Raw genomic sequence first — 26,086 nt, forward strand, 5'->3', positions numbered from 1 at the left:
TGTGAGATAAAGGAATTGGACTAAGTGGTCTCCAAGGCCCTCTCAGTTCTAAGCACCGTAATTCTAGGTACCAGTGAGGTTTCTGGTTCCAGGCGGGCTTGCTGCTCTGGTCTTTTCTGCGGCCTGCAGATCTAATTCATGACACAGACAGGAAGGAGGAAAACAGGCTGCTTAAAGGACAGGCTATATAGAGAGGTATTCTATAAAACCTCTGCAGGCCCTTAGACTGTGAAACCAATTTCCTCCTTCCTTCCTCCCCCAGGGCCAGGCCTTTCCTGGGCCTCTCTCACCCTTCGGGACTTGAGTGGGAGGAGAGAGGGAGCCCAGGATGCAACTGTGCTGGTCTGTGGCAGCAGAGACCAAGATAAGCATCCTGCAAAGACAAAGAGGAACAGCTGGCTATGGAGATTTCCACACCCTGATAGCAGAGAAGAGGAAGCTGGAAACCATCAGAGCAGAGGCCAGAGAAGAAAGTGACAGAAGAAAGAAATGGAAGAAAGACAAAGAGCTGGACCCAGGAGGAGATGTTAGGCGTGAACAAAGCTGGACCAACTCTGTTCCCCATCTCCCAATTCTAAGGCCTCTGTCAAGTGCAGCTTTCCAGATCTTTAAAGGGCTCCAGGCAAGGGGCAGCAAAAGCCATAAAGCATTCAAGCATCTGAAAGAGTAAGCCCACTTGAGAAACTGCTTCTAAGAAAAGAATCTGAAGGAAGGAAAATGCACAAAGATGTTTACCTGCACTCTTCATAGAAATAGCTTTAAAAGGTTCAGATGAGAGCATACTCATCTGAAAAAGAACATGAAAAAGAACATGAAGCAACCAAAATCATAATCGAGGACAGTGCCATCACATAAAAAATACCTTGTGAGATAATAGCGAATGAAAAAACTAATACATGAAACTGTTCCCAAGCTTTGATTACAGCAATACAAAAATGCATCCCCTTACGGACCAGGGCTGCAAGAGACATACTTAAATGACCAGATAGCAGGACTGCCAGTGGGAAAGACAGTATCTGATTTATCACTGATGCTAGTGTAATGTCATTTGCACAGAAACAAAGAAAAGAAAAAGAAAATGAACAGACTCAAGAGTTCCAAAAACAGAAAAATATGAAAACTAATCAAATGTCTACATCCCATATTTTGGTCATCAGGGTCCTCTCCCACCTACTCCACACCAGAAAGAGGCCAGTCCAAAAGGAATTCCACCTTTAAGACCTATTTCTGCATTAGCTTTAGCCCTTTAGCTGCGATAGCATCACAGAGGCTGCTCACCACCACCTCCTTATACCCCCCTAAATACACACAAGCATGACCCAGCCACATCCCCTCAGAAGTGGGCCACTTGGGGGTGTCTTTTGTGTCTGAGGGCTCTTATGCCAGATCCTGCCAATTTTTTCACGAAGTATTTTTAGTTTACTCAAGTCAACTAAACATACTTTACAGGATGCATCCTTCTACAAGTGATCTTCCTTTTTCTTTAGCTCAAATAGCTTAAGTCAGTCTTTTCCATATTGGTTCTCATTAGAAGTCAACACCTGTTGCTATGAAACAGGTCCTGGGGTTAATAATTAGGAAAATGCTGCATTACATAGCCTCTTCACCCCAGATTCACGGGGCACACCAAAGACTTGAGAATCACAGAGTACCATCTCCCCGTAGACGTCTTTGTGTCAGTATCCATATGAATCCCCTGCAGCACTACTACCAATATCTTAAATAACTGGTGAAGACTACTCCATGCCTTAGAATTGACCAAGTAACCCAGCCAGTGTGCTGGGCTAAGTCAGTGGGTCTTAGGAGCCTTCTGGATATTTGTTGTCTTCTGCACATCATTGGCAGACAAGTCCCACCTGCCAACCCCTTCCTCCAGAGCCTGCCTCTCTTCTCAGACCCAGAGACCCCAGCCAGGCCAGGCATGTGGAGGAAAGCCCAGCAGAGCTTCAGCTCCAACTGCCAGTTCAAGCCTGACTTTCAACCACTTGTCAGCTGAAGCCAGCATGCTCGGGAGGCTAAACCGTGAATTCACTGGCATTGGCTTATGGCGTTGTGACATGGAATACCACACCCTCCAGTGAGCTTGACAGCAGTGTCCCAAAGTTAGAAAGCTGTAATATGCCGCCAGGTTCAACAAACAGGCACTTTTTCACAGCATCACAGCCTCTCCAGAAAAGGGGCACAGTGCCTCTTAAAAATCCCCTCGCTACACAAATGAAGCTGTTTCTCACTCCTGCCAGACTCCCGTGGTCAGAACCCGAGACACAGACCTGCACCTGGCGCTGGGGTCCCCATGGCTGCTCCTGAGGATGCCATCCAGGTGACGCGCTGGGACCAAAGGCTGCGTGCTGCCCTGGCAGCTGAGCTGAGTCAGGGTGAGCGCAGCTAGCTGGGCTCCGTCTGCTGCTGGGGTGGGAGGTCTCTGCTTTGCATATCTGTGAGCAGCCCTGAGCAACAGCAGGACACGTCTGGGCTGGAAATTCTTCCGTGAATATGAAATGGAAGTGGAAAATTTCCAAGAGTCCTAAAGGGCCCAGGTAATGCCAGCTATCATGGCTGCTGTGTCCAGAAAGCGGCGTCCTGCCCCGACTCACAGCCCCCTTCAGAGCAGGAAACTCAAGCTGCTGCTGCTGCCCTAAGCAAGAATACATTCAGCCTTCCCGACCAACCACAGCCGATAAGCCACCCCCTCCCTCCAACGTCCAGACCCCTCCTGAAAGCTGAGCACTGGCTGCGATACCATCACCTGCCCGCTTCCGTTTCTGAACCTCACTTCAGGCTCTGCCTCACGACCCGGCTCATCTTACGAGCCTGTCCTGGTCCCCTCAGAGGGCCCCCCGCCCCGAAGCAACCTTTCTGGGAGCACCCCAAGACTGGCGGTGTGGGGGGAGGGGGCTCTGGGCCAGTTGCCAATGCGAGCCCCTCCCCCACCGGAGGGAAAGGACAGAAGCTCAAGGGGAGAGAAGGGCGGGAGCAGGTGAGGATGAGAGACTGCCTGGATCGGCTCCTTTCCCAGAAGGGAGCTGCACATCACAGATGACAGGGCAACCTGACCAGCTCAGCCAGAGCAGCAGGCCTGGTGGCCCACCCAACCACCCCCGGGAAAGAAGCGCCTCCCACGTGCCCCAGCCTCGGCTCCTTACTGCCGCCGTCAGCTCCCACGTGGGCCTCCAGCTTGGAGAAGCCTCCTGAGGGCCGGCTGGATGCAGCCGCCAGCAGCTGCCGGGCTCCCTGCTTCAGGTAACCCCCGGAGCAGTCCAGGCGGATCACAACAGCCTCCCAGGGCGCGAAGTCCCACTCCTCAACCCGCCCTTTAGGAGAAGGACAGTCCTCTGTGGGGAAGCTCAGAACAGACACGCGGCCTCCCAGGGACTTAGAGCAGTGGCATGGGTCTGGGAAATAACCATGAGCAACAGGGCTATTTCTGTGGTGCTGTTGAAACCCTGGGGAGAAGCGCCCAGAGAGGATGGGGCCACTTGTTTACTGGGAGGCTGGCTCCAGCCCTGGCTTGGGCCTGAGTCACCTCCTCATGTCCAGTAGTGAGGTTGTGCCTTCCTGAGCGGCAGATAATTCCTGTGCGTACAGAGTGGGATTACAGGGTTGACACACGATCCTCCCGCTGCTGCTGGGCTTTAGCTACCCAGAGATTATGACCCACCTGTCCTCACAGCTGTTTCATAAACAGTGCGACCAGCAGGCTACAAGCAACCTAGAGGGACAGTCATGTGTATTCATTAAATAATTAAATGACCTTAAAATGGAGGGCGGGGGGGGGGTCGGGTAAAACCTGAGCCCTTAGTGCTATTTTGCCAGAGGGAGGAGAGGCAAATGATTCCTTTGGCTAGTGTGTTTGGGGCAGGAGTGGGGTTAGGATGGGGCTGCCACGGAGCATCCTAGCCCGTGCATCTGAGAACCGACTTGGGCGTATCACATCCAGGGAGTCTTATTTTAGATCTTTAGCCAGACCCTGGAAAGTTCTGGTCTAAACAAGCATTTTCCAAAGTGTAGTCTGTAGAACATAAAATGCCAGAAGGCTTACACAATACTGCATACCATAGTCCCTCATGGAAATTCACACACACGATTCCTACTGGCAGATTCTAAACATTTAGAAATCCTCTGGTCAAGAAAGCTGTGTGAAGGGACTACTCTGACGGTCCAGCGGTTGGGAATCCACCTGCCAATGCAGAGGACACAGGTTCGATTCTTGGTCTAGGAAGATTCCACACGCCGCAGGGTGACAAACTCTTCACACCACAGTACTGAGCCTGTGCACCCTAGAGCCAGTCAGCCGCAACAAGGGAAGCCGCTGCAGTGAAGCCTGCACGCCCCAGCTAGAGAGTAGCCCCCGCTCACCGCAGCTGGAGAAGCCCGTGCACGGTAAGGAACAGCCAACACAGACAAAACTAAACAAAGAGTAACTTTTTAAAAGCTGCTGGACTTTGTGTAAACCAACACACTTATTTGACCCTTCCACCACTGACACCCTAGGGAAAAATACCTATGCATATCCTGGGCATAGCCTTTGGAAAATGCCTTCCACTTTGAGCCTTCATTTTCCAATCTAGAAAAAGCTGCCTTCCCAGGCCCCAGCAATTAGCATGAGATCTACTCCATCACGTCCAAAGAGAGATGGGCAGCAACCCCACTACAGTGACACAGGCTGGGACAATGGCCAAGGGTCCCACTGGAGGGATGCAAGACCCTCCAGAAGAGCAGCAGTTTTGAAGGTAACTGTGGCTTTGTCTTGGGAGAGCAAACTTTGCTCGTGAACTAACAATTCCTCCTTGAGCCTAATACATCTCTGCTCCTCATGGCCCAGAAGTCCCCCTAGACTGAGGAGCACTGGTCCCAAACTCAAAGCCTTTTGAAAGAAGGCTTTCTGAAAGAACATTAAGACAATCTGTGATACTTCTGAATGGAAGAATATACTGCTAATGATATAACTAATAGGGGGCTAATAACCAAAATATATAAATACCTCATTCAACTCAAAATCAAAAATACAAACAACTCAATTAAAAAGTGCATAGAAGACCTCATAGACATGTTTCAAAAGAAGACATACAGATGGCCAACAGGCACATGAAAAGATGCTCAACATCATTAATAAGAGAAATGCAAATTAAAACCACAAAGAGATATCATCTCCCACCTGTCAGAATGGCTATCATCGAAAAGACCACAAATAAAAAATATTAGCGAGGATGTGGAGAAAAGGAACCCTCATACACTGTTAGGAGGAATGTAAATTGGGGCAGCCGCTATGGAAAATCAAAAAGCTAAACATAGAACTACCATCAGTTCAGTTCAGTCGCTCAGTCGTGTCCGACTCTTTGTGACCCCATGAATTGCAGCATGCCAGGCCTCTCTGTCTATCACCAACTCCTGGAGTTCACTCAAAATCACGTCTATCAAGTCAGTAATGTCATCCAGCCATCTCATCCTTTGTTGTCCCCTTCTCCTCCTGCCCCCAATCCCTCCCAGCATCAGAGTCTTTTCCAATGAGTCAACTCTTCGCATGAGGTGGCCAAAGTACTGGAGTTTCAGTTTTAGCATCATTCATTCCAAAGAAAACCCAGGACTAATCTCCTTTAGAATGGATTGGTTGGATCTCCTTGCAGTCCAAGGGACTCTCAAGAGTCTTCTCCAACACCACAGTTCAAAAGTATCAATTCTTCGGCACTCAGCTTTCTTCACATTCCAACTCTCACATCCATACATGACCACAGGAAAAACCATAGCCTTGACTAAACAGACCTTTGTTGGCAAAGTAATTTCTCTGCTTTTGAATATGCTATCTAGGTTGGTCATAACTTTCCTTCCAAGGAGTAAGCGTCTTTTAATTTCATGGCTGCAATCACCATCTGCAGTGATTTTGGAGCCCAAAAAATAAAGTCTGACACTGTTTCCACTGTTGCCCCATCTATTTCCCATGAAGTGATGGGACCAGATGCCATAACCTTAGTTTTCCGAATGTTGAGCTTTAAGCCAACTTTTTCCAAGGCAAACCATTCAATATCACAGTAATCCAAGTCTATGCCTTGACCAGTAATGCTGAAGAAGCTGAAGTTGAATGGTTCTTTGAAGACCTACAAGACCTTTTAGAACTAACACCCAAAAAATATGTCCTTTTCATTATAGGGGACTGGAATGCAAAAGTAGGAAGCCAAGAAACACCTGGAGTAACAGGCAAATTTGGCCTTGGAATACGGAATGAAGCAGGGCAAAGGCTAATAGAGTTTTGCCAAGAGAACGCACTGGTCATAGAAAACACCCTCTTCCAACAACCCAAGAGAAGACTCTACACATGGACATCACCAAATGGTCAACACCGAAATCAGATTGATTATATTCTTTGCAGCCAGAGATGGAGAAGCTCTATACAGTCAGCAAAAACAAGACCGGGAGCTGACTGTAGCTCAGATCATGAACTCTTTATTGACAAATTCAGACTTAAATTGGCGAAAGTAGGGAAAACCACTAGACCATTCAGGTATGACCTAAATCAAATCCCTTATGACTATACAGTGGAAGTAAGAAATAGATTTAAGGGACTAGATCTGATAGACAGAGTGCCTGATGAACTATGGAATGAGGTTCGTGACATTGTACAGGAGACAGGGATCAAGACCATCCCCGTGGAAAAGAAATGCAAAAAAGCAAAATGGCTGTCTGGGGAGGCCTGGGAAGCTGTGAAAAGAAGAGAAGCGAAAAGCAAAGGAGAAAAGGAAAGATATAAGCATCTGAATGCAGAGTTCCAAAGACTAGCAAGGAGAGATAAGAAAGCCTTCCTCAGTGATCAATGCAAAGAAATAGAGGAAAAGAACAGAATGGGAAAGACTAGAGATCTCTTCAAGAAAATTAGAGATACCAAGGGAACATTTCATGCAAAGATGGGCTCGATAAAGGACAGAAATGGTATGGATCTAACAGAAGCAGAAGATATTAAGAAGAGGTGGCAAGAATACACAGAACTGTACAAAAAAGAGTTTCACGACCCAGATAATCACGATGGTGTGATCACTCACCTGGAGCCAGACATCCTGGAATGTGAAGTCAAGTGGGCCTTAGAAAGCATCACTATGAACAAAGCTAATGGAGGTGATGGAATTCCAGTTGAGCTATTTCAAATCCTGAAAGAATTACCATATGACCCAACAATTCCACTCCTGGATATAGATCTGAAAAAATGAAAATGCTAACTCGAAAGTACCCCAATGATCAGAGCAACATTATTTACAATCCCCAAGATATGGAAGCAGCCTAAGTGTCCATCAACAATGAACAGATAGAGAAGATGTGGACATATATACAATAGAATTCTCAGCCATAAGAAAGAATATTTTGCCATTTGCAATAATATGGATAGATTTGGAAGGTATTATACTAAGTTAAATAAGTCAGACAGAAAAAGACAAATACTGTATGATATGACTTACATGTGGAATCTAAAAAGTACAACAAACTGATGACTATAACGAAAAGGACACAGAGACAGGATAGTGGACTCACTAGCGATTACCAGTAGGGAAAGGAAAGGGGGCGGGACACGATAGGGGTAGGAGATAAAGAGGCCCAAACTATTATGTATAGAATCAAAAAGCTACAAGCACATATTATACGACACAGGGAATATAGCCAATAATTTATAATAATTATAAACGGAATATAACCTTTAGAAATTATGAATCACTATATTGCATACCTATAACTGATATAATATTACACATGAACTATACCTCAATTTTTAAAAATAGACTTTAAGAAAAAAAAAAGATAATCTATGATAACCAGGCCCAGGCCTGCATTTCCTGCCCAGGAGACCAGACTACACACAATTTTTTATTTTCATTTCCATGATATGAAAACCTACAATATTTATTAGGTTCAAGGATGTAAAGTTATTGTCCCAAATCAGGCTGCTTTCACTTTTACCACTTAACTGTCCCTTACAAAATCCCAACAAACAGGAAAGGCTGGAATCAAATTATATCTTATCCAAAAAGAAACCACTCCCCTCTCCTCAAAAGGATGCTGTGGCCTTGCCTATATAGGGGTTCATTTTCTCCTCATTTCTGAGGTGTGCATGACTCAAAGAGAGGTTGGGCAAAGGGGTTTCGCTCACTGTGCATCACCTCCATGACAGACCTTGCCCCTCTCATTCATTATATCTGTTGAATGAATGAATGCATAACTTGATGAATGAGTCAACGAGCTAAGTGGTGAATCTACCTACGTCAGTGTCAAGAGTCAGCACGGTATGTGGTTAAGAATATGGACTCGAGCCAGACTTCTCAGGTTTGAATTTTGCTTCACCACTAAGTTACGTAAACTTGGACAAGTTACTGATTTCTCTGGTTCAGTTTTATTCCCTATAAAATGGGGATAATAACAGTGCCAACCTCATAGGTTGCCATGACAATCAGTTAGCATGTGTAAGTACTTAGAATAGTACCTGGCACATAATATGTGTTTTATAAGTGTTATCTCTTGACATCATTATCATCTTGATACTAGCTGTGAGAAAGTCCAACAGAGAAAATGAACATGACCTTTCATCTAGACACCAAATCCTTTCATTCAGCATTATTTCCTGAGCACTAATATGTGCCAGGTACTGTCTCAACTCCTATTTGGGTTCAAGACAAAGGAAACCATGTTCAAATGTGAAACCAGATCAGGAAAAATAACCTTCTCCCCTATAAGTGATACTTCTTGCTGACTGCATGGCCAGCACTCAAGTCAGGAGCCCACCCTCTTCAGGCCTAGCCCCTGCTATATCAGAGCCCAAAGCCATGGTCTCCTGTCCTAGATATGCAGCAGCACACATTAGAAATAAGAGATTAATATTTGTGGGGGAAGAACCGAAAGACCAATGAGCAGCTTTCAGGGAGAGAAGATATTCTCTGTGCTTAACCCTAAGGCTGTACCTTATCTGCCCATGATATTTTCAAGACCAGGAATTGATTTCAAAGCCATCTAAAGAGGACAGACCTCGTGTGAAGACAAGGAAAGCAGAGGTCATCTCTCCAAAAGCTTCTTGACTTTGCTGAGAGTCCCTCATCCCTTACTGAGGATCTCTGAAGAACAGAGCTTGGGCTGAGGGTCGGGCTCAGAGGTCCAAGAGTCTCCAACAGGCCACTCATGAAAGTCCTGTAGTTCTTAGGGCAGCCCCAAACAGGCATCTTTAGAGCAGCTCCTCGGAGTTGCTGCCAGAGTTGTAGGCAGGTCAGGAGTAGGAAATGACAACCCACTCCAGTATTCTTGCCTGGAAAATTCTATGGACAAAGGAGCCTGGAGAGCTACAGTCCATGGGGTTGCAAAGAGTTGGACACAACTGAGCAACTAAGCACAGCACACAACTACTCCAAACTAGCTATCAATACACTAGAAGGTGAGGGCTGACAGAGGCTCTGTGGCTGCCTGGCTCTACAGCTACCACTGATGCTTCAGTCAGGAGAGGAATTTCTCCTACAGGAGTTCCAGTTGCAGCCAATTTCTCCCTAAAGTGGCCAAATGTTGGTTAGCACATCCAGAGGGGATAGTCAACAAGGGCTCAGGACCATGCTGAAATTCCTCCTAGTGTTTCCAGCTTTCTTCACTCAGCTCCTTTGCTAACTGATCATCACCAAGGTTCCACTCACACACAAGGACCCAACAGTTAGGGGAAATGACACTCTAGTTAGCAAGCCTCTCCTGTTCCAGAGGCCTCTGCCAGCCAAGTCAAGCAGTTCCACTGGCAAAGCAACTACCAGGAAGTTCAAGGGCATAAAGCAAACTGCCAGATGCAGTATACCTACCTCCCTTGCCTGGAAAGAGCCAAAGAGGTAAGGAGGAAGGCCTCCAATGATCCCATCACCTTGCCATCCTGTCCATCCCCTTGCCTTCAGGTGGAAGTCTTAAGCTGTTGGCATCTGGCCAGTCCTCAAGCACCCAGAAATTAGTCCAGGTTCTTAAGCGGCGGCAAGTCCCAGATCCCTTAATTTCTCTAAACCTTTCGAATCCAAAATCAGTCGCCAGGGAGCCGAGATGCGGCGGGGGGTCACCCGAAGACTCTGAACCCCAGGCTACCACAGGGACTGGGAGAGACCAGCGCCCTGCCAAGCGATGAGCCTGGGGTCGGAGCCACCTTCTCAGCGGGCGAGGAAGCCCAGGACCTTAGTTCCCACCCCGGGGCGCTCCGACTCCCGCCCCGGGCAGCCGGGGGCCACCGGGCGTGGGCCCAAGGTCAGGAGCGCAGCATCGCGCGCACTCACCGGGTTCAGGGGACAGGGCCATGCCGTGGGCCGATGGGGGCGGCCCGCAGGCTGGAACACAGGTGGCGGAGCGGGGCAGGGCGCACAGCCAGCACCGCGGAAAGGCTGCCCAGCACTGCTGCCGGGGCGAGCCGGCCCCGGCCAGGCCTTGCCCGCCGCTGGCGCTGGGCGGGAGCCTGCGGAGAGTCCCGCAGCAGGGGCGGGGACCGGCGCTCCCAGGGCGCGGTGCTGCGGCGTCCCGGGCCCGGACCTCCCGGGCCCGCCGGGAGGCAGGAGGAGGGCCGCCTCCGCAGGGGAGAAGCCCGGGGGCCTCGCGCGGCCCCAGCCGGTGACCTACCTGGGCGCGTAGCGGAGAGGAAGCGAGGAGCCGGCAACAGAGCGGTGCGGGCCGGGCCGCCGCCGCGCAGGTCTGCCCTGCCCGCCGCCCGCCCACCGGGCCTGGCCGCCGCTACCTGGAGCGCCGCTACCGGGCCGCGCGGCCAACTGGAAACTTGAGCGCCCCAGGGGCGCCGCGGCGGCGATGGGTCCCTCGGCCGGAAGCGCGCCCGCAGCCGCCGGGGGTCAGGACCAGCCCGGCTCCTCGCACCTCGCTTCGGCGGTCAGCCCCGGCCCCCAAAGCGCTCTCCTCTGTGTTCGATCTTCCCGAACCTCCTCCCCTGCCGAAACTTGTCCCAAAGAGAGATGCTGGGGTCACGGTGCCCAAACAGGTGACTTACTCCCCGGAACTGAGCTGACACCCCCTCTCTCCCTCTCCTCCAACCCTGGGCTTATGCACCCGCCCCTCCAAGTCCGCACTGACCTCTTAGTTGCCAGAAGCCAGTGAGTGCCTTGTAGCCCCTGCTCGCCCCTCCCCAGCATTTGAACTTGCTGACCACACCTTCCTTCCTGGAACCCTCAGAGTACAGTTTCCAGAGTTGGCGCCCGCGCCCCTCCACAACCCCGGATTTTCAACATACCCCAGTGATGACTGCTAGGTTCTCAGCCTCCAGGGCCTGGCTTTTCGTTGCAGCGTTGTTGGGTTTTCTACCGCTGAGCTGCCTGCCTCCTCTGCGGCTCTCACCCACTCCCACGGTTTTCACAACCTCCTGCCTGCTAATGACTCCCGAACCTCTTCATCATTCCGGAATGCCCCAGAGCTGCAAATGGTCTATCCAACTTACTGGACACATGTCCACCAGCGGTTCCAAAGCCTGGGAAAACGTGTCCAAACTCAAATTCCTAATTTCCTTCCAGGAACGTGCCAGAACCTGCTCTTGTTCCTGTGTTTCTGTGACCAAGCAGGATCCTATAGATCCTTCCAAGGAACAGCCTCCTTCCACCTTCCCTGTCCTCCACCTGCTTCTTGTTTGTGGAAGACTTTAGCATCCTAGGGCTTCCCTCCTAGCTCAGTTGGTAGACTCTGCCTGCAGTGCAGGAGACCTGGGCTCAATTCCTGGGTGGGGAATCTCGATCCCCTGAAGAAGCAAATGGCAACCCACTCCAGTGTTCTAGCCTAAAGAATCCCATGGACAGAGGAGCCTGCCAGGCCTACAGTCCATGGGTCACAAGAGCCGGACACAACTTAACATCCTAGGCCTTCCCTGAGTTCCCAGGAGCAGATTTAATCAGAGAAGTGAGAAAATGCTGAAACAGAGGAAAATAGACAAGATAAAATAATAATAGTTTAGCTATAAAACAAACTCAAGAATGTTTAGCTCCTCATGGAAGGCTATATATAACATCTGAGCCATAACCTTGAGCTGTTTTGCAGACACTGAAACCCACACCAGTTGAAAACCATTAACTGCATGTTGATCAACAAGCACATAGACCTCCAACAACTGGAACCAGAAGATTGATGATGTTGACTCCCAATTATCTCACGGCTCAGAAGACTGTCCCCGAGCTGTTTACACACCCTGTGACCCATTTCCTGTCTTTAAAAACACTTCCCTGCAATCCATCCGGGAGTTCAGGTCTTTTGAGTCTTAGCCGCTAATACTCCTTGCTTGGCCTTGCAGCAAATGATGCACTTCCCTTCACTTCCTGACAACCTGGTGTTGGTAGATTGGTGAATGGACCCAAGTTTGGTTGGGTAACATTTCAGCCTTCCACATGACAGCACCACCACCCACTTCCGCAGGCCACGCTTGGGAGCTATTCTCAACTCTTTCTCCCTGTAATTCTTCACATCAAGTTGGTCACCACGGGGAAATGAAACTGTTCATTAGTGTCCTGATGGTGCCAGCTGCCTTCACATCATCTTATTCCTGTACCAAGTGTTATTCCTTCGATGTCCTAGCCTGCTATTTACAATTTACGTGTGAGTTTTATGTACATGTATCTAAATAAATATATCAGGCACACTTGCCAGGTCACTCAGTGTAAAGAATTGCCCTGTGGTGCAGGAGACCTGGGTTCAATCCCTGGGTCAGGAAGAGCCCCTGGAGAAGGAAATGGCAGCCCACTCCAGAATTCTTGCCTGGGAAATCCCATGGATAGAGGGGCCTTGTGGGCTACAGTCCGAGGGGGTCACAAAGAGTCAGACACAACTTAGCGACTGAGCACTCACAAAGACCACTAAAGGATTTTATAAAGATGAAATAATAATCTTAAATAATTTCATTTTTAATACCTTTTCCCTCTTTACTTTAAAGTTATTAGCAAAATTCAGTTTAGTGAAAGCAACATGATTAAAAATGATTTTAATAAGTCTTACTTTAATATTTTATGAGACTAGAAAGTATGCTTTTAAGTTCAATTAATGTCAGTACTTAGTCCTAATGGCTGTTATTGCAAAACGAAAACCTCACAAAGATAAATACACCCAAACAGAAGAATTTTATCTTTTGCTATACTTATTAAACCATAATTCTCACTGCTTAAATTCCATCTAATATCAGTTTTGCAAATGTGATGTTCCTCCAGAAAACTCTTCTTTGTCCATGAAGCCTTCATTCCCAATGATGGGAATCATTTGCTTGCTTTTTGTTATCAAGCAAGGGTTCAATGCCTGATGTGTATAGGAGCCAATAATATGTCACTGGTTTTGAGAGGGGAAAAAATCTTTATTGTGAGGTTGACCAGAAGAGAGACAGGAGACAAAGCTCTCAAATCTGTCTCCATGATCCAGGGTTGGTGTAAAATTTAAGGGGTTAGGGGAATTTCAAACTTGGAAGCTGATTGGCTAATCTTGAATCAGAACATATAAGCTAGTCATGCTACTGGAAGCCAGGTTTTCCTTATTGAATGACTTCGTCCTTTGCTTTGTTAAGGGTTCCAGTGGCAACCTTTCAATTCTTTGAGTTCTGTAGACTGAAGATTCTTGGTTGGGGGTCATCCTGGAGAGATGGTTTCCCATCTTGCACTGTTGTCTCTGTAAAATAAGTCAAGGTTTGATTGATGAACTTATTTGAAGGAAGCAGAATCAGTTTAAGTTGGTGCTGTTTCAACAGTCTAGTTGGGGAGGCAAAAACCAGTATAAGCTGGTTGATGTTTTAGAAGCCGTTTCATTTTCATCAGTTGTTTCTGTGGATATTTTTAATAATGGGATTTTTTAAACTCCAGAAACTCTTCATTTGGAAGAATGCAAAATGGGTTTTAAAAGTGTACTTCTTAATTTTGAAGGCTATGGCTATGCTAGTCTCTATAGTTGGCAATAGACACTTCATTTTGGCATTAAAATCACATAATAATAGAAACAGTTCCAAACATCAGTTTTCAAAGTGCTTTCCCCATAACGTGATTATTTTAAACCACAGTCATATTAATTCCCAAAACATCACCTTTACCTGAAGGGATACATTGTGTGTGTGTATATATATGTGTGTGTGCAGGGGGAAGTGGGTGTGGGGATGTGTGTGTGCTTCCATGTGAGCTCACACACACAGACAGTCACAAGCAAGAGGCCAGGAAATTTGAAATAACTGTTTTTTTCCTTTTTTATTATTATTTGTTTTTCGTTGCACAGGATCTTCATTTCTGTGCAAGGGCTTTCACTAGCTGCAGTGAGCAGGGGCCACTCTTCCTTGAGGACCACAGGCTCTTAGGCACACAGGCTTCAGGATTAGCAGCAGGCAGGCTCTAGGATTCGAGGGCTTCAGCCAGAGGCTCATTAGCTGTGGCTCTCTGGCTCTAGAGCTCAGTAGTTGTGATACAAAAGCTTTAGTTGTCCATGGCATGTGGAATCTTCCCAGACTAGGGATTTAGCCCATGTCCCCAGTGGATTCTTATTCACTGTACCACCAGGGAAGTCCAATTGCCCTCTTCTTAAAGAAACACATCTTTTAATTCTACAACTTTTAAGTTCTTTCCCTTGGGATGATCAGTAAACCTTGACTAATATTAAAAATATTTATAGTCTCATCCATATCCCATTATAAATTATTGTAAAGATTCTACTGTATTTAATTTTTTTCAAATTAACCATATTATCCACATCCTACATTTTGGCTCTTCTAACTTCAATTTCTATATTGTTGCAATTTGTAAGTAAATGATGCCATTGATGAGTTTCATATGGAGTCCCTTCCTGCCCCCAATCCATAGTATTCCAGTCTGGGCAGCCACTCCATTGGTGGTTACTCTTACACAAAAAAACTACAGCATATTATACTAGATATATCATTCACATTATAAACACATTTTTTTCTTTAGTAGAGCACAAAAAGTATTCCCTTATTAATGCCATCATTGAAAAGACTGAAGTGCAACATGTTAGCAACTGGCATATACGATCATATAGCCAACTGCCATGTGTTCTAAACCTTTCTCAAATATCTGATAATGTGTTTTTCAACAGAATGCACTTTTATGTGTTGCCATCTTCTCTCTGTACCACTTCAGTCACTTTAACCATGGCAAATAGAACAGTAGTTTTCTCCCAGTGATATTGACTGACATTTTGTCTTCTACTATTAAATATAAAAGATTTTATTAAATAAAAGAGATTTTACTCAAATGGGATTTCTAGACATATTTATTACATTTAATAATAGTTCATAAAAATACACAACTAAGCATCACATGACTTGGAAAAAATTGTAGAGTTTTGTCTTCACACTCTGGGTGTATAGAATGCACGTATCTTGCTCATCATGATGGCATATTTATATTATTATCAGCTAATACCTCAAGGTCCAATATACCCTTAGGCTGGTTGTTAACTGTAGTGATATAAATCCATGTTTTGAATTTTTTTTTAACAAATTTAAACTTTTTTTTCTGATAGACTTCCATGTCAAAGATATCATCATAACAAATCTCATACAAAGAGTAGGAAATTGTTAGCTCTGCCATTTTTTTCTGAGTTCGCTTTTGCTTGCACTATCCATATTACAGTGCCCCTTCCAGTACCTGCACAGATACTAAAACCCACAGATGCTCTAATCCCTTATATAAAATGGCATATCTGCATATATAACCTATGCACCATCCTCGAAATACTTTAAATCTTCTCTAGATTACTTACAATACCAAATACTATATAAATACTATGTAAATCATTGCCAGGCACACTGCAAATTCAAGTTCTGCTTTTTTGGAACTTTCTGGAAATTTTAAAAAGTATTTTCCATTCGCAGTTGGTTGAGTCTGCCAACACAGAACCCACAGGTACAGAAGGCCAACTGCATTTTCAGTCTTTGGATTTCTTTGCCAGAACCTTTTCAACCCACTTGTCCCTTTTGTAAGCATTAGTTAAATGATAGGTGATGTAATCTATCTAACCTGGGCTACACGATTCACTTGAAAGTAACTGAACCAGTGAGGGTATCACTGCCACCCCCTCCCCTTCTTTCCCTGGGGACTCTACTAGGATACATGACATGGATCCGTGACAAAAGTGTTGAGGAAGCATGCCTTATCAATCCATACAGAAAGTATTGGGGAACTCGACTTTTTTATTTATTTGTACGCTAAAGCAGAAATACCTCATTTTATTCTGCTTCACTTTATTGCACTTAGCAAATTTGCATTTTTAACAAGTTGAAGTTTTGTGGTGACCTTGTGTTGAGCAAGTCTACTAGAAGCATTTTCCAACAGCATTTGCTCACTTCATGTCTCTGTCACGTTTTGGAAAATCTCGAGATATTTCAAATTTTTTTCATTATTGTATTTGTTATGGTGATCTATGATTAGTAATCTTTGATGTTACTGTTGTAATTTTTGTCTCATATTTTTTAATTAAGGTATGTATATTATTTTTAAGACATAATGCTATTATACACTTAAGTAACTATAACATATACTTTTTAATAGTTATTTTCATTTATTTATTTGACAGTGCCAGGTCTTAGTTGAAGCATGCTGGACATTTTAGTTGCAGCATATAGGATCTAGTGCCCTGATCAGGGATTGAACCTGGGCCCTGGGCTGCACTGGGAACGTGGAGTCTTAGCCACTGGACCATCAGGGAAGTCCCAACTACAGTATAACATAAACACAACTTTTATATGCACTGAGAAACCAAAAAATTCTTGTGACTCACTTTACTGTGATACTTGCCTTATTATGGTGATCTGGAACAGAAGCCATGATATCCTCATGGTATGTCTGTTTAAGAACAAGTTTAAATTTTTCTTTTATATCCCATTGCATCATCCATCCTAAACACTACACTTTGAAGACCACTGATTTAATCCATTCCTCTTGTAGCCTCAGTTCAATGTGAAAACCAAACTTGTCGCTGCCGACAAAACCGCCTCCCCTGCCCCACCGTCTTCCCCCAGCAGCACCACCAGTGTCTCCTCCAGGCTTCAGCCACCAGAAGGAGACGTCTTGAGCCCTCTCCTCCAACCTGCACTTCCCTCCAATCATCCAGACCTGAACACTTTAGAGAGCACTGGGCTCAGAGTTGTCAGTTACCTCCCAGAGTGCTCTGACTCCTGATACCATTGGCAGGTGGGGTTATTTGAGCATTTTTGGAAGCCCAGAGGTGTTTGGGGTCTGTGCATCATCCCCCAGGCTCCTACTAACACCCCACTCTGGGTAAATGTTCTACAATGCACACAGGCACATCTAAGATGGCATGCTGCTAAGTCACTTCAGTCATGTCCAACTCTGTGCGACCCCATAGACAGCAGTCCACCAGGCTCCCCTGTCCCTGGGATTCTCCAGGCAAGAACACTAGAGTGGGTTGCCATTTCTTTCTCCAATGCATGAAAGTGAAAAGTGAAATTGAAGTCGCTCAGTCGTGTCCGACTCTTCGCAACCCCATGGACTGCAGCCGACCAGGCTCCTCCATCCATGGGATTTTCCAGGGAAGAGTACTGGACTGGAGTGCCATCGCCTTCTCCACTAAGATGGCATGGCAGCCTCCAAATAACCACTTTCTCTGTTTCCTTTTACTGTCTCCTGAGGGCTTCCCTGGTGGCTCAGTGGTGAAGAACCCGCTTACCAATGCAGGAGACGCAGGTTCGATCCCTGGGTTGGAAATATTCCCTGGAGAAGGAAATGGCAACCCACTCCAGTATTCTTGCCTGGGAAATCCCAGGGACAGAGGAGCCTGGTGGGCTACAGTCCATGGGGTCACAAAGAGTAGGACACGGCTCAGAAAATGAACAACTCTTCCCTGAACTGCAGAAGCATAGATCTCCCCAAGGAGACAATAAGAGAGGGTTCTGCTTCTGAGAGTGCTTTGCAGAATCTCAGCAAATATATCCAGTTTTTAAAGTAAAGTGCCCCAGGGCCTTCTACTAATTGAATGGACTGAAATCACGGCATATGATCTAACAACAGGACAGAAACAGGTCCATCAGGAGCAACTGGCAGCTGGAAGAAACGTGCCTGGGGCAGTGTTCCTGGCTCCAGTGTGGAAGGGCATCGTGGCCCACACTGATACTGTGGCATAACTGCGGGTACAGCCTTCCCCGACCTGCCTTGCCACTCCAGTGGGAGGTTCAATTCCCTCCCCAGGAATTTTTTCTTTTGGTACCTAGCATGCAGTGGATCTCAGTTCCCCAACCAGGGAATGAACCTGGGGACATTGCAGTGAAAGCTTGGAATCCTAACCACTAGGCCACCAGGAACTCCCTCCTCCCCAGCAATGTTTGACTTCTGTGTGGCCAATCAGCTGTAAGCAAGCTAGAGTCAGATAGGACTCTACCCTTACAGTTAACAGCCAGTTCCTTCTTCCTGAATTGGAATATAGAAAGGAAAGCGACAAACCTGAGCACTCTGAAAATTAGTGTGAGTGAGAGCTAGGTCTAGACCCAGGGCACGTGCACTCGGGGTGACTGGGGACCTTGGGCTTAGCATCTCCCAGTCACTCCTCTCTGGACTGGAGTGAAGAGGGCCAGTGGCTGGGGACCCGAGGCTTGGGGCCCACGGCCAAGACCGCAAGCCCACAGAACACCTGCTCGGTAGTCAGCGGCTGTTGTTCCCCAGACCCACCTGGGCACATGGTCCCTGTAATTGAATGGAAGCCTAGGGATTAGCAGTCCTCCTCCGGATCTAAGAATGGCCTGTTGTCTCTGCCTTCCCTCCAGGCCTCTGCACAAGACCATGCTGGGCTGTAGCTCCAGCTCATTCCCATGTCTCTGTGTTTTTCATACTCTCCAGACCCTACCATCAGCCTAACCATTGTACCACCTGGTGAGACTCTGCCGGTGGACTCCTATAGACAGGAATCACAGCCTCAAACATCTTGCACATTTAAGTCATTGTCTGAACACCCCAAATTATCTGCCCCAAACTCCTTTCATCTCCTACTTCATAATTTGAAATTCAGGTGTCAAAATCTAGCATAACTGTAGCCCTTCAGAATCATCTGGGAGGGAAGAGAGGAAAATGAACAGAGAGGAGCCTCAAATGAGGTTATGACCTCTGTCTCCTGAAGATGCAGACTTCCCTCATTGCCCTACACACACCCACACACCCACACACACACACCCAGGCCCCTACACACACCCACACACACCCAGGCCCCTACACACACACACACACACACACACACATACATGAGCAGAGCAGAGCCTCAAATGAGGTTATGACCTCTGTCTCCTGAAGATGCAGTCTTCCCTCATTGCCACACACACACACACACACACACCCAGGCCCCTACACACACACACACACACCCAGGCCCCTACACACACACACACACACACCCAGGCCCCTACACACACACACACACACACACACACACACAGGCCCCTACACACACATACACACACACACACACATACATGAGCAGAGCAGAGCCTCAAATGAGGTTATGACCTCTATCTCCTAAAGATGCAGTCTTCCCTCATTGCCACACACACACACACACACACACCCAGGCCCCTATACACACACACACACACACACAGGTCCCTACACACACACACACACACGCACACACATGAGCAGAGCAGAGCCTCAAATGAGGTTATGACCTCTGTCTCCTAAAGATGCAGTCTTCCCTCATTGCCCCTACACACACACACACACACACCCAGGCCATCCTCTTTTCAACCCTTGAATGCCTGATTCAGAACTGCCCGCCCAACCATTTAATGAACAATAAGATCAAAGGTCAAAGGTTGAAGCAGAAGCAAGAGCCTGGAGCTGTCCTGTCCCCCAGTGCCTGCTTCCAGGCTCTTGGCCACCCTCAGTCCTTATAGTATAGTCAACACCCAATCCATCCTCAGCTCTGTGGATTCTACCAGGGAGGAATGGGAGCAGTTTACGTTGTACAAGTGAGAAGCACAGACATTTTTCCAGACCCTGAATTTTGATTATTTAAGAATGAGCCTCACTATGATCTCACTGAGGATAATGACACCTCTGAGTGAGCGAGGAGGACTGTGCATAAGATTTTGATTCGGGAAATCAAAAATCCAAAAATTGTGATGATTGTGCAACATTGTGAATGTAATTGATGCCACTGAAATGTATACAGCATTGTTCATGTTACAGTGGGTAAATTTATGTTTTATATGTTTTACTACAATAAAAAAATTGTTTAAAAAACCTCCAAAATTGAATTTTTTAAAAACTGTTATTTCACAACTCCACTGTTTCTTTGAGCCATTGAGTGTAAACAGGTCCAGGGCAAATGGCTGTTTATCAACCATTTGACTATCCCCACACTTTCGGGCAAAGTGGTTTAAGAGGGGCTGTGAGGGAACAAAGAAGGAAGAGTTGAGCTCCAGACTGGAAGGACTCGGGAAAGAAGGGAGGGTGGCTGCCAGAGGAGAGAGATTCCACACGCCTCAAGGAATGAGAACACAAAGGTCACTGCGAGTCAGAAACTCCACCCAGAAATCCTTAGGCAGCTTGGAGAGAACACCGGACAAGCCCAGAGCAGCTCAGGGTGGGCAAAAGTCCCCATGGCTCATGATTTGTCTAAAGGGTGAGTCTTTGAAAAAGAGGAACAAAGCAATTGGAAGTCACTGGTATCTATTACCTGTCAACTGTTCCCCAAAACTGACCCATCTGATTGTTCCCATCTACAATCATATTCCAGACAAACCCCACTTGAGCCAGATAAATTTTCAGTGACATATGTTAACGTCCAGATCCTTTCTAAATGATCATTGCAAAAGCTTGTGGTTTACCAATAACTGAGTGTTCTTAAATATATTAGTGGGAATTAGATTCAGCTGAGGGTAACCTAAAATAGCAATGAGATAAATAAGAGAAAAATTTCTTTCTCTTCCCTTCAGTAAATAGTCCAGAGTTGGGAATTACAGACATTTCACAGATCCTCAGACTCCTGCAGTTGGAAGTCACTGGTATCTATTACCTGTCAACTGTTCCCCAAAACTGGCCCATCTGCATAGTTCCCATCTACAGTCATATTCCAGACAAACCCCACTTGAACCAGTCACCAGCTTACCTGACCTCAAGTGTGAACTCATCCTTGTGGGAACGAGCAGTCACCCTTCTTTTGCTAGGGCTTCCCATGCGGTGCTACTGGTAAAGAACCTACCTGTCAATACAGAAGACATAAAAGACATGGGTTCAATCCCTGAGTCAGGAGGATCCCCTGGAGGAGAGCATGGTAACCCCCTCCAGTATTCTTGCCTGGAGAATCCCATGGACAGAGGAGCCTGGCAGGCTACAGTTAATAGGCTCACAAAAAGTCCAACATAACTAAAGCAATTTAGCATGCAGGCACACATGTCCTCTGCTAAGAAAAGCTTACAAATATATCTTCAATCATCACCTCCATGTTTCATGAAGCAAGAGGGAGGAAGGACCATATGGTAGGTCTATTTTTAATTTTTTGAGGAACCTCCATACTATTTACAGCGGATATACCATTTTGCATTACCACCAGCAGTGTATACACATCCTTGCCAACATTTGTCTTTTGTTTTCTTGATAATAACCATCCTAACAAATATGAAGTAATATCTCATTGTGATTTTTATTTGCATTTCCCTAATGATTAATGATGTTGAATATCTTTTCAATTACCTGTTACCCATCTGTATGTCTTCTTCAAAGAAGTGTCTATTCAAGTGTTTAGCCCATTTTAAAACTGGGTAATTAGGGTGTTATTTTGCTATTGAGTTGTATTACCATATGATCCAGCAACCCCACTTCTGCAGTTATCCAAAAGTACTGAAATCAGGATCTCAAAGAGATATTAGCACTCCATCTTCACTGTAGCACTGTTCACAATAGGAAGATGAGGATGCAACCTAAATGTCTATTGATGGATGAACAAACAAAGAAAATATGATATATCCATACAATAAAGATTATTCCGCCTTAGGAAACAAGGAAATCCTGTAATATGTGACAACATGGATGAACCTTAGGACATGATGCTAAGTGAAAGAAGCCAGTCATTGAAAGACAGTTGCTGCACTGATGTCAGCTATATGGTTGTTTTCCATTATAGATATTGTAAAATATTGAATATAGTGCTCTGTGCTATACAGCACATCCCAAATGTCTTTTAATGAAGCACCATATCACACTCCCACTTACCTCCTGTTGGCCACACTGAGCAGCTCTGTAACATTCAAATATAACTGCCTTAGATTTTGTGATTAACTTGATTACACCAGGCCTAAAATCTCCCATCAAAGACAGCAGGGAAGAGTGCAGTACAGTTCAGATATCACCACCCAGAACTTCTCCAAGTTGGAGTCAGTGCACCGTGGTATTTGCATAGTAGTGGCAACCACTCTGAGATGCAAGACCTCTGAGGTAAGAACAAACTTTTTGACAATTTCAGGGAAATCAAAGGAGTCGTGTGTCTTTTGTTCTGTGAGGGCAGGATTCTGACTGACTTAAGAAGTCTTCACTACCCTTCCTCATGAAGTCCTAATGTGGGCCGTCACCATGCTGAATCTGGTGTCAATGCTCCCAGCATGCTAGTGTGGTGTCAGAAAAAGGTCTTTACACAGAACAATGAAATAGGAGCCTGAGGTTAGGGATATTCCTGGAGGCTCAGTGTTAAAGAATCCACCTGCCAGTGTAGGGGACATGGTTTGATCCCTGGTCCAGGAAGATCTCACATGCCACAGAGCATCTAAGCCCGTGGGCCACAACTCCTGAGCCCGAGCTCTACAGCCCATGAGTCGCAACTACTGAGCCTGCGCATCTAAAGCCCATGCTCTGCAACAAGAGAAGCCGCTGCAGTAGCCTCACTTGGCCACAACTAGAGAAAGCTCGTGCACAGCAACGAAGACCCAGCACAGTCACACACACACACACACAGCCCAAGGTTAGCAGAATTATGTGCTGTGGTTCACTTGTTCTTACTTGGGAACATGTTCTAAAAGTCCTTCAGGCAGTCATCCATGAAATACCTATGGAGTATCCAGCAGGGGTCAGGCCCTAGGCCCTTGAGCAACAACAGTCAGCAGAACAGTTCTTGCCTTCATGGAGGTTACAGCTATTTAGCAAGACAGGACATTAATCAAAGGACCACTGAAACACATCAATTCAACAGGGACAGTGCCAGAAAGAGAAGTATACAACAGAATACAACAAGAAAAACTGACCTCCTTCCAGGTTCCACACATTGGAAACAGTACATGCAAAGGCCCTGGGAGAATTTAGGAGAACAATACCTGAGTCATATTCTCCCATTTTATTTCTGCCCCGTATTCATGATTGAACATTCTGTAAAGGTTACGCAGTACCACATGGCCTGGGTAAATAAAACCAGATTTAGTGCTCCAGGGTGCTGATGTTTTCAAATTAACTTTTCCAGATCCTGTCACTTTTCCAGCATTTATGAATAATTTATTTATAAATAAACCTATTTTTAAATTCCTCATGCCCATCATCCCCAAACCCTGTGTTTTCCGGAAGTTTCCAATTCTCTCTCAAACATTCCTTCCATGTGAGTATATTCTGGAAGTCAGTGGGGAAGAATTTCCTCCCCATATTGCTTTGTAAGGATCTTGGTTCCTTCTGCCAAAGTTCTAGAGGGGCCAGACCCTGTGCAGGCCCTCCAAGGCCAGGTCCCACCCCACCCTACTCCTGCTTCAGTGGGCTCTAGCTTTAAGGGTCTTAACTTGTACTCAGTCCTTCTCCAGAGAGCAGTGGAATAAGATCCGGTGATATTAATGGTCCTGCCTCCTAATACCACTACCCTACCCCACTGATTCAAATCAGATCTGTCTCATCTCTATCCATCCCAATGACTTAGGCCCAAATGCACTGTCAAATTCCATTCCTACCAGGGATCTCTGAAGTACGTCAATGAAGTCACAGTCTCTGACCTTACCTTTCTCCTTTAGGTGTCCACCATTTAAATCCCATCCTCCATCAGTTGGCTGCTGAGACCTAGAATTCCAGGGGTCCTCTCCAGAGCCATCAACAAAATTGTTTCTATATCAGTAGGGTCAGAAGCAAACAGATACTACATTCACATTGGGAGAACTGATTTAATAGATAATTTAATAGAGGGACTATTTACCAAGATGTAAGCAGGGTGCAGGGAACCATGAGGATCTGTATGATAAACAAGGGCTGGTACCATCAGGATGTCACCTCCCTGGGCCTGAACAGGGAAGGTAAAAAAGCATTCACACCAATCACATGCAAAGCCTCCAATAAAGGCAGATTCCAGGTCATCTTACTTGTCTTCTATTACCTGACCAGCTCCTTTGGTCCTGTAGGCCCTTTTCCTCATGGTTCTAGCCTACATCTTCAGATGCCTCTGAGCCCATTGGCAGGTGTTACTCTTAGCATAGAGTTTTCCTGTCTCTAACCTGGCCCGCAGGGCTTCCTATGAACTCTATGAACTCAAGGCACCTGGCTGAGCCCTCCTGTCCCTCTAGCTTCTCTGTCTTCCTCAGTTGAGGATCTGAGAACAGTGCTAAGGGTTACCACTTGGCCCTCTGGCCTCTTTCTGACTTCTAGCCTTTGTGTTAACTGGTGACGGGTACCCAGTCAGGCTAAATATTGAAATCATGGCCCATTTTTGTGGCAGCCTGAAGGGCTTCTGACCCTCCTTTTCCAGACCAACGTAGTTTGGTCCACTCATGGCTCGTAGCTGTATGCAATCTGTCCCCAGGGTTATACACCATGAGAAGGAAGAATACCTCCCACCATCCCCTCGCTGTCCTCCATGGGTCACTATTACAGAGAACACAAAGCAAGGTGGCCCAATATTCCCACCGAAATCAGCAAAGCAGCCCTGATTTTATTCACTTTCCATTATAACCCCTCAGTCTGAGGACAGGCAGGGCAAGAGGAGCAATGTGCACAGGCTGGACCCTTTCCAAGTGATTCCTAGACCCTTCTGAGAGCAGACTGCTCCTGACCCCTCCCCACAACCGCTCCAGACACATTCAGTTGCATCTGAGCCTGGCAGTCCTGATTCCCAGGACCCCAAGCTATCCAGCCCGAACCATGGCTCAGTTACAGTATGATAAGGGACAGCTCTGTCCAATCAGTCACTCCACAGACTTTCTGAATACTCTTCTTTCAGTCCAACTGTCGGAAGACGAAGTCACGTAGCCCAGTGTATAAAATGCTCTCCATCCAGTGGGTGTGATTTCAGGATGCTGCTTTGTCCTTTTTATACACCTTGGGACTGATAACTGTGATTTTAAATAGGAAGAAGTGTGACTGTAAAAAAGGTACTTGCCAAGATCATATAGTAAATGCTTATGATAGAAATTATGTTATAAAAGTACAGCACAGAGCATGATTTCAACTATGTGAAAAATGAAAGAAGTGAAATAAATAAAAACCCAAAGAATAGGAAAAAAGTGGCAGGAAAATTTTTTTAACACAACTCTGAGTTCTGCAGAAAAAAACCTCTTGGCTTGGAAGCTCCCCCCCCACCCCCGATTCTTCAACACACTACTCATAGCCCCGTTTCCATCCCAGAACTCTGGGTGTGCTTTGGTCAGTAGAGAGAACACTAGGAATTTTATTTTATCCAAGATAAGGAAAAGCTATATGCAAAAACTGGAGAGTTTTGAGGTGCTTTGGAATAGGAAGGATGGGAAGAAGAAAAAATATGAACTGTGAAGAAAGAGCTTAAGTAGAGAAGGGAACCCAAAACCTGGCTATGGGGCAGGACCAAGTCAAAGAGAGAAACAATGAAAAATTTCCTATGGGATGAAGAGGGGGACATATTCAATGTAAAGCTGTTTCCTATAGTGTTCTGTCCCGTAATACCCCACCAGTACCCCTACATATTCAGGAAAAACCTCCTATAACAACAATCTCATAGTACGTGAAAGTGAAAGTCGCTCAGTCGTGTCCCACTTTTTGCCACCCCGTGGACTATACAGTCCATGGAATTCTCCAGGCCAGAATACTGGAGTGGGTAGCCTTTCCCTTCTCCAGGGGATCTTCCCAACCCAGGGATCAGACCCTGGTCTCCTGCATTGCAGGCGGACTCTTTACCAGCTGAGCCACAAAGGAAGCCCTCTCATAGT

The 26,086-nt window shown here is 46.1% G+C and overlaps 1 protein-coding gene and 1 long non-coding RNA gene across 9 annotated transcripts in view; both read right to left on the reverse strand.

Annotated features, from left to right (window-relative positions):
• Window positions 1–11,327, reverse strand: part of AMPD3 (adenosine monophosphate deaminase 3) — a 49,365-nt gene extending 38,038 nt beyond the window's left edge. Inside the window, exon 1 of one of the 7 annotated variants that reach the window (XM_012095779.5) lies at window positions 11,216–11,327. Coding sequence is in view for 2 of the 7 variants with exons in the window: in XM_012095777.5 (XP_011951167.3) it covers window positions 2,271–2,316 (46 nt within the window). In the remaining 5 variants the exon portion in view is untranslated. Of the gene's footprint in view, window positions 1–2,270; window positions 2,680–3,143; window positions 3,395–9,803; window positions 9,905–10,259; window positions 10,382–10,596; window positions 10,753–11,058; window positions 11,179–11,215 lie in introns of those variants that run through there. The other 6 variants (XM_042233064.2, XM_012095778.4, XM_004016161.5 and 3 more) reach the window with 6 other exon arrangements.
• A 1,958-nt stretch (window positions 11,328–13,285) lies between these two features.
• Window positions 13,286–26,086, reverse strand: part of LOC121816690 (uncharacterized) — a 91,716-nt gene continuing 78,915 nt past the window's right edge. Inside the window, exons 3-4 of one of the 2 annotated variants that reach the window (XR_009596630.1) lie at window positions 21,061–21,153; window positions 13,286–13,614 (exon numbers count right to left, since the gene is read on the reverse strand). This is a non-coding gene — a long non-coding RNA (uncharacterized LOC121816690). Of the gene's footprint in view, window positions 13,615–16,741; window positions 16,791–21,060; window positions 21,154–26,086 lie in introns of those variants that run through there. The other variant, XR_009596629.1, reaches the window with a different exon arrangement.

Source organism: Ovis aries, chromosome 15 (assembly GCF_016772045.2).
Source record: "Ovis aries strain OAR_USU_Benz2616 breed Rambouillet chromosome 15, ARS-UI_Ramb_v3.0, whole genome shotgun sequence".
Classification (NCBI taxonomy): domain Eukaryota; kingdom Metazoa; phylum Chordata; class Mammalia; order Artiodactyla; family Bovidae; genus Ovis; species Ovis aries.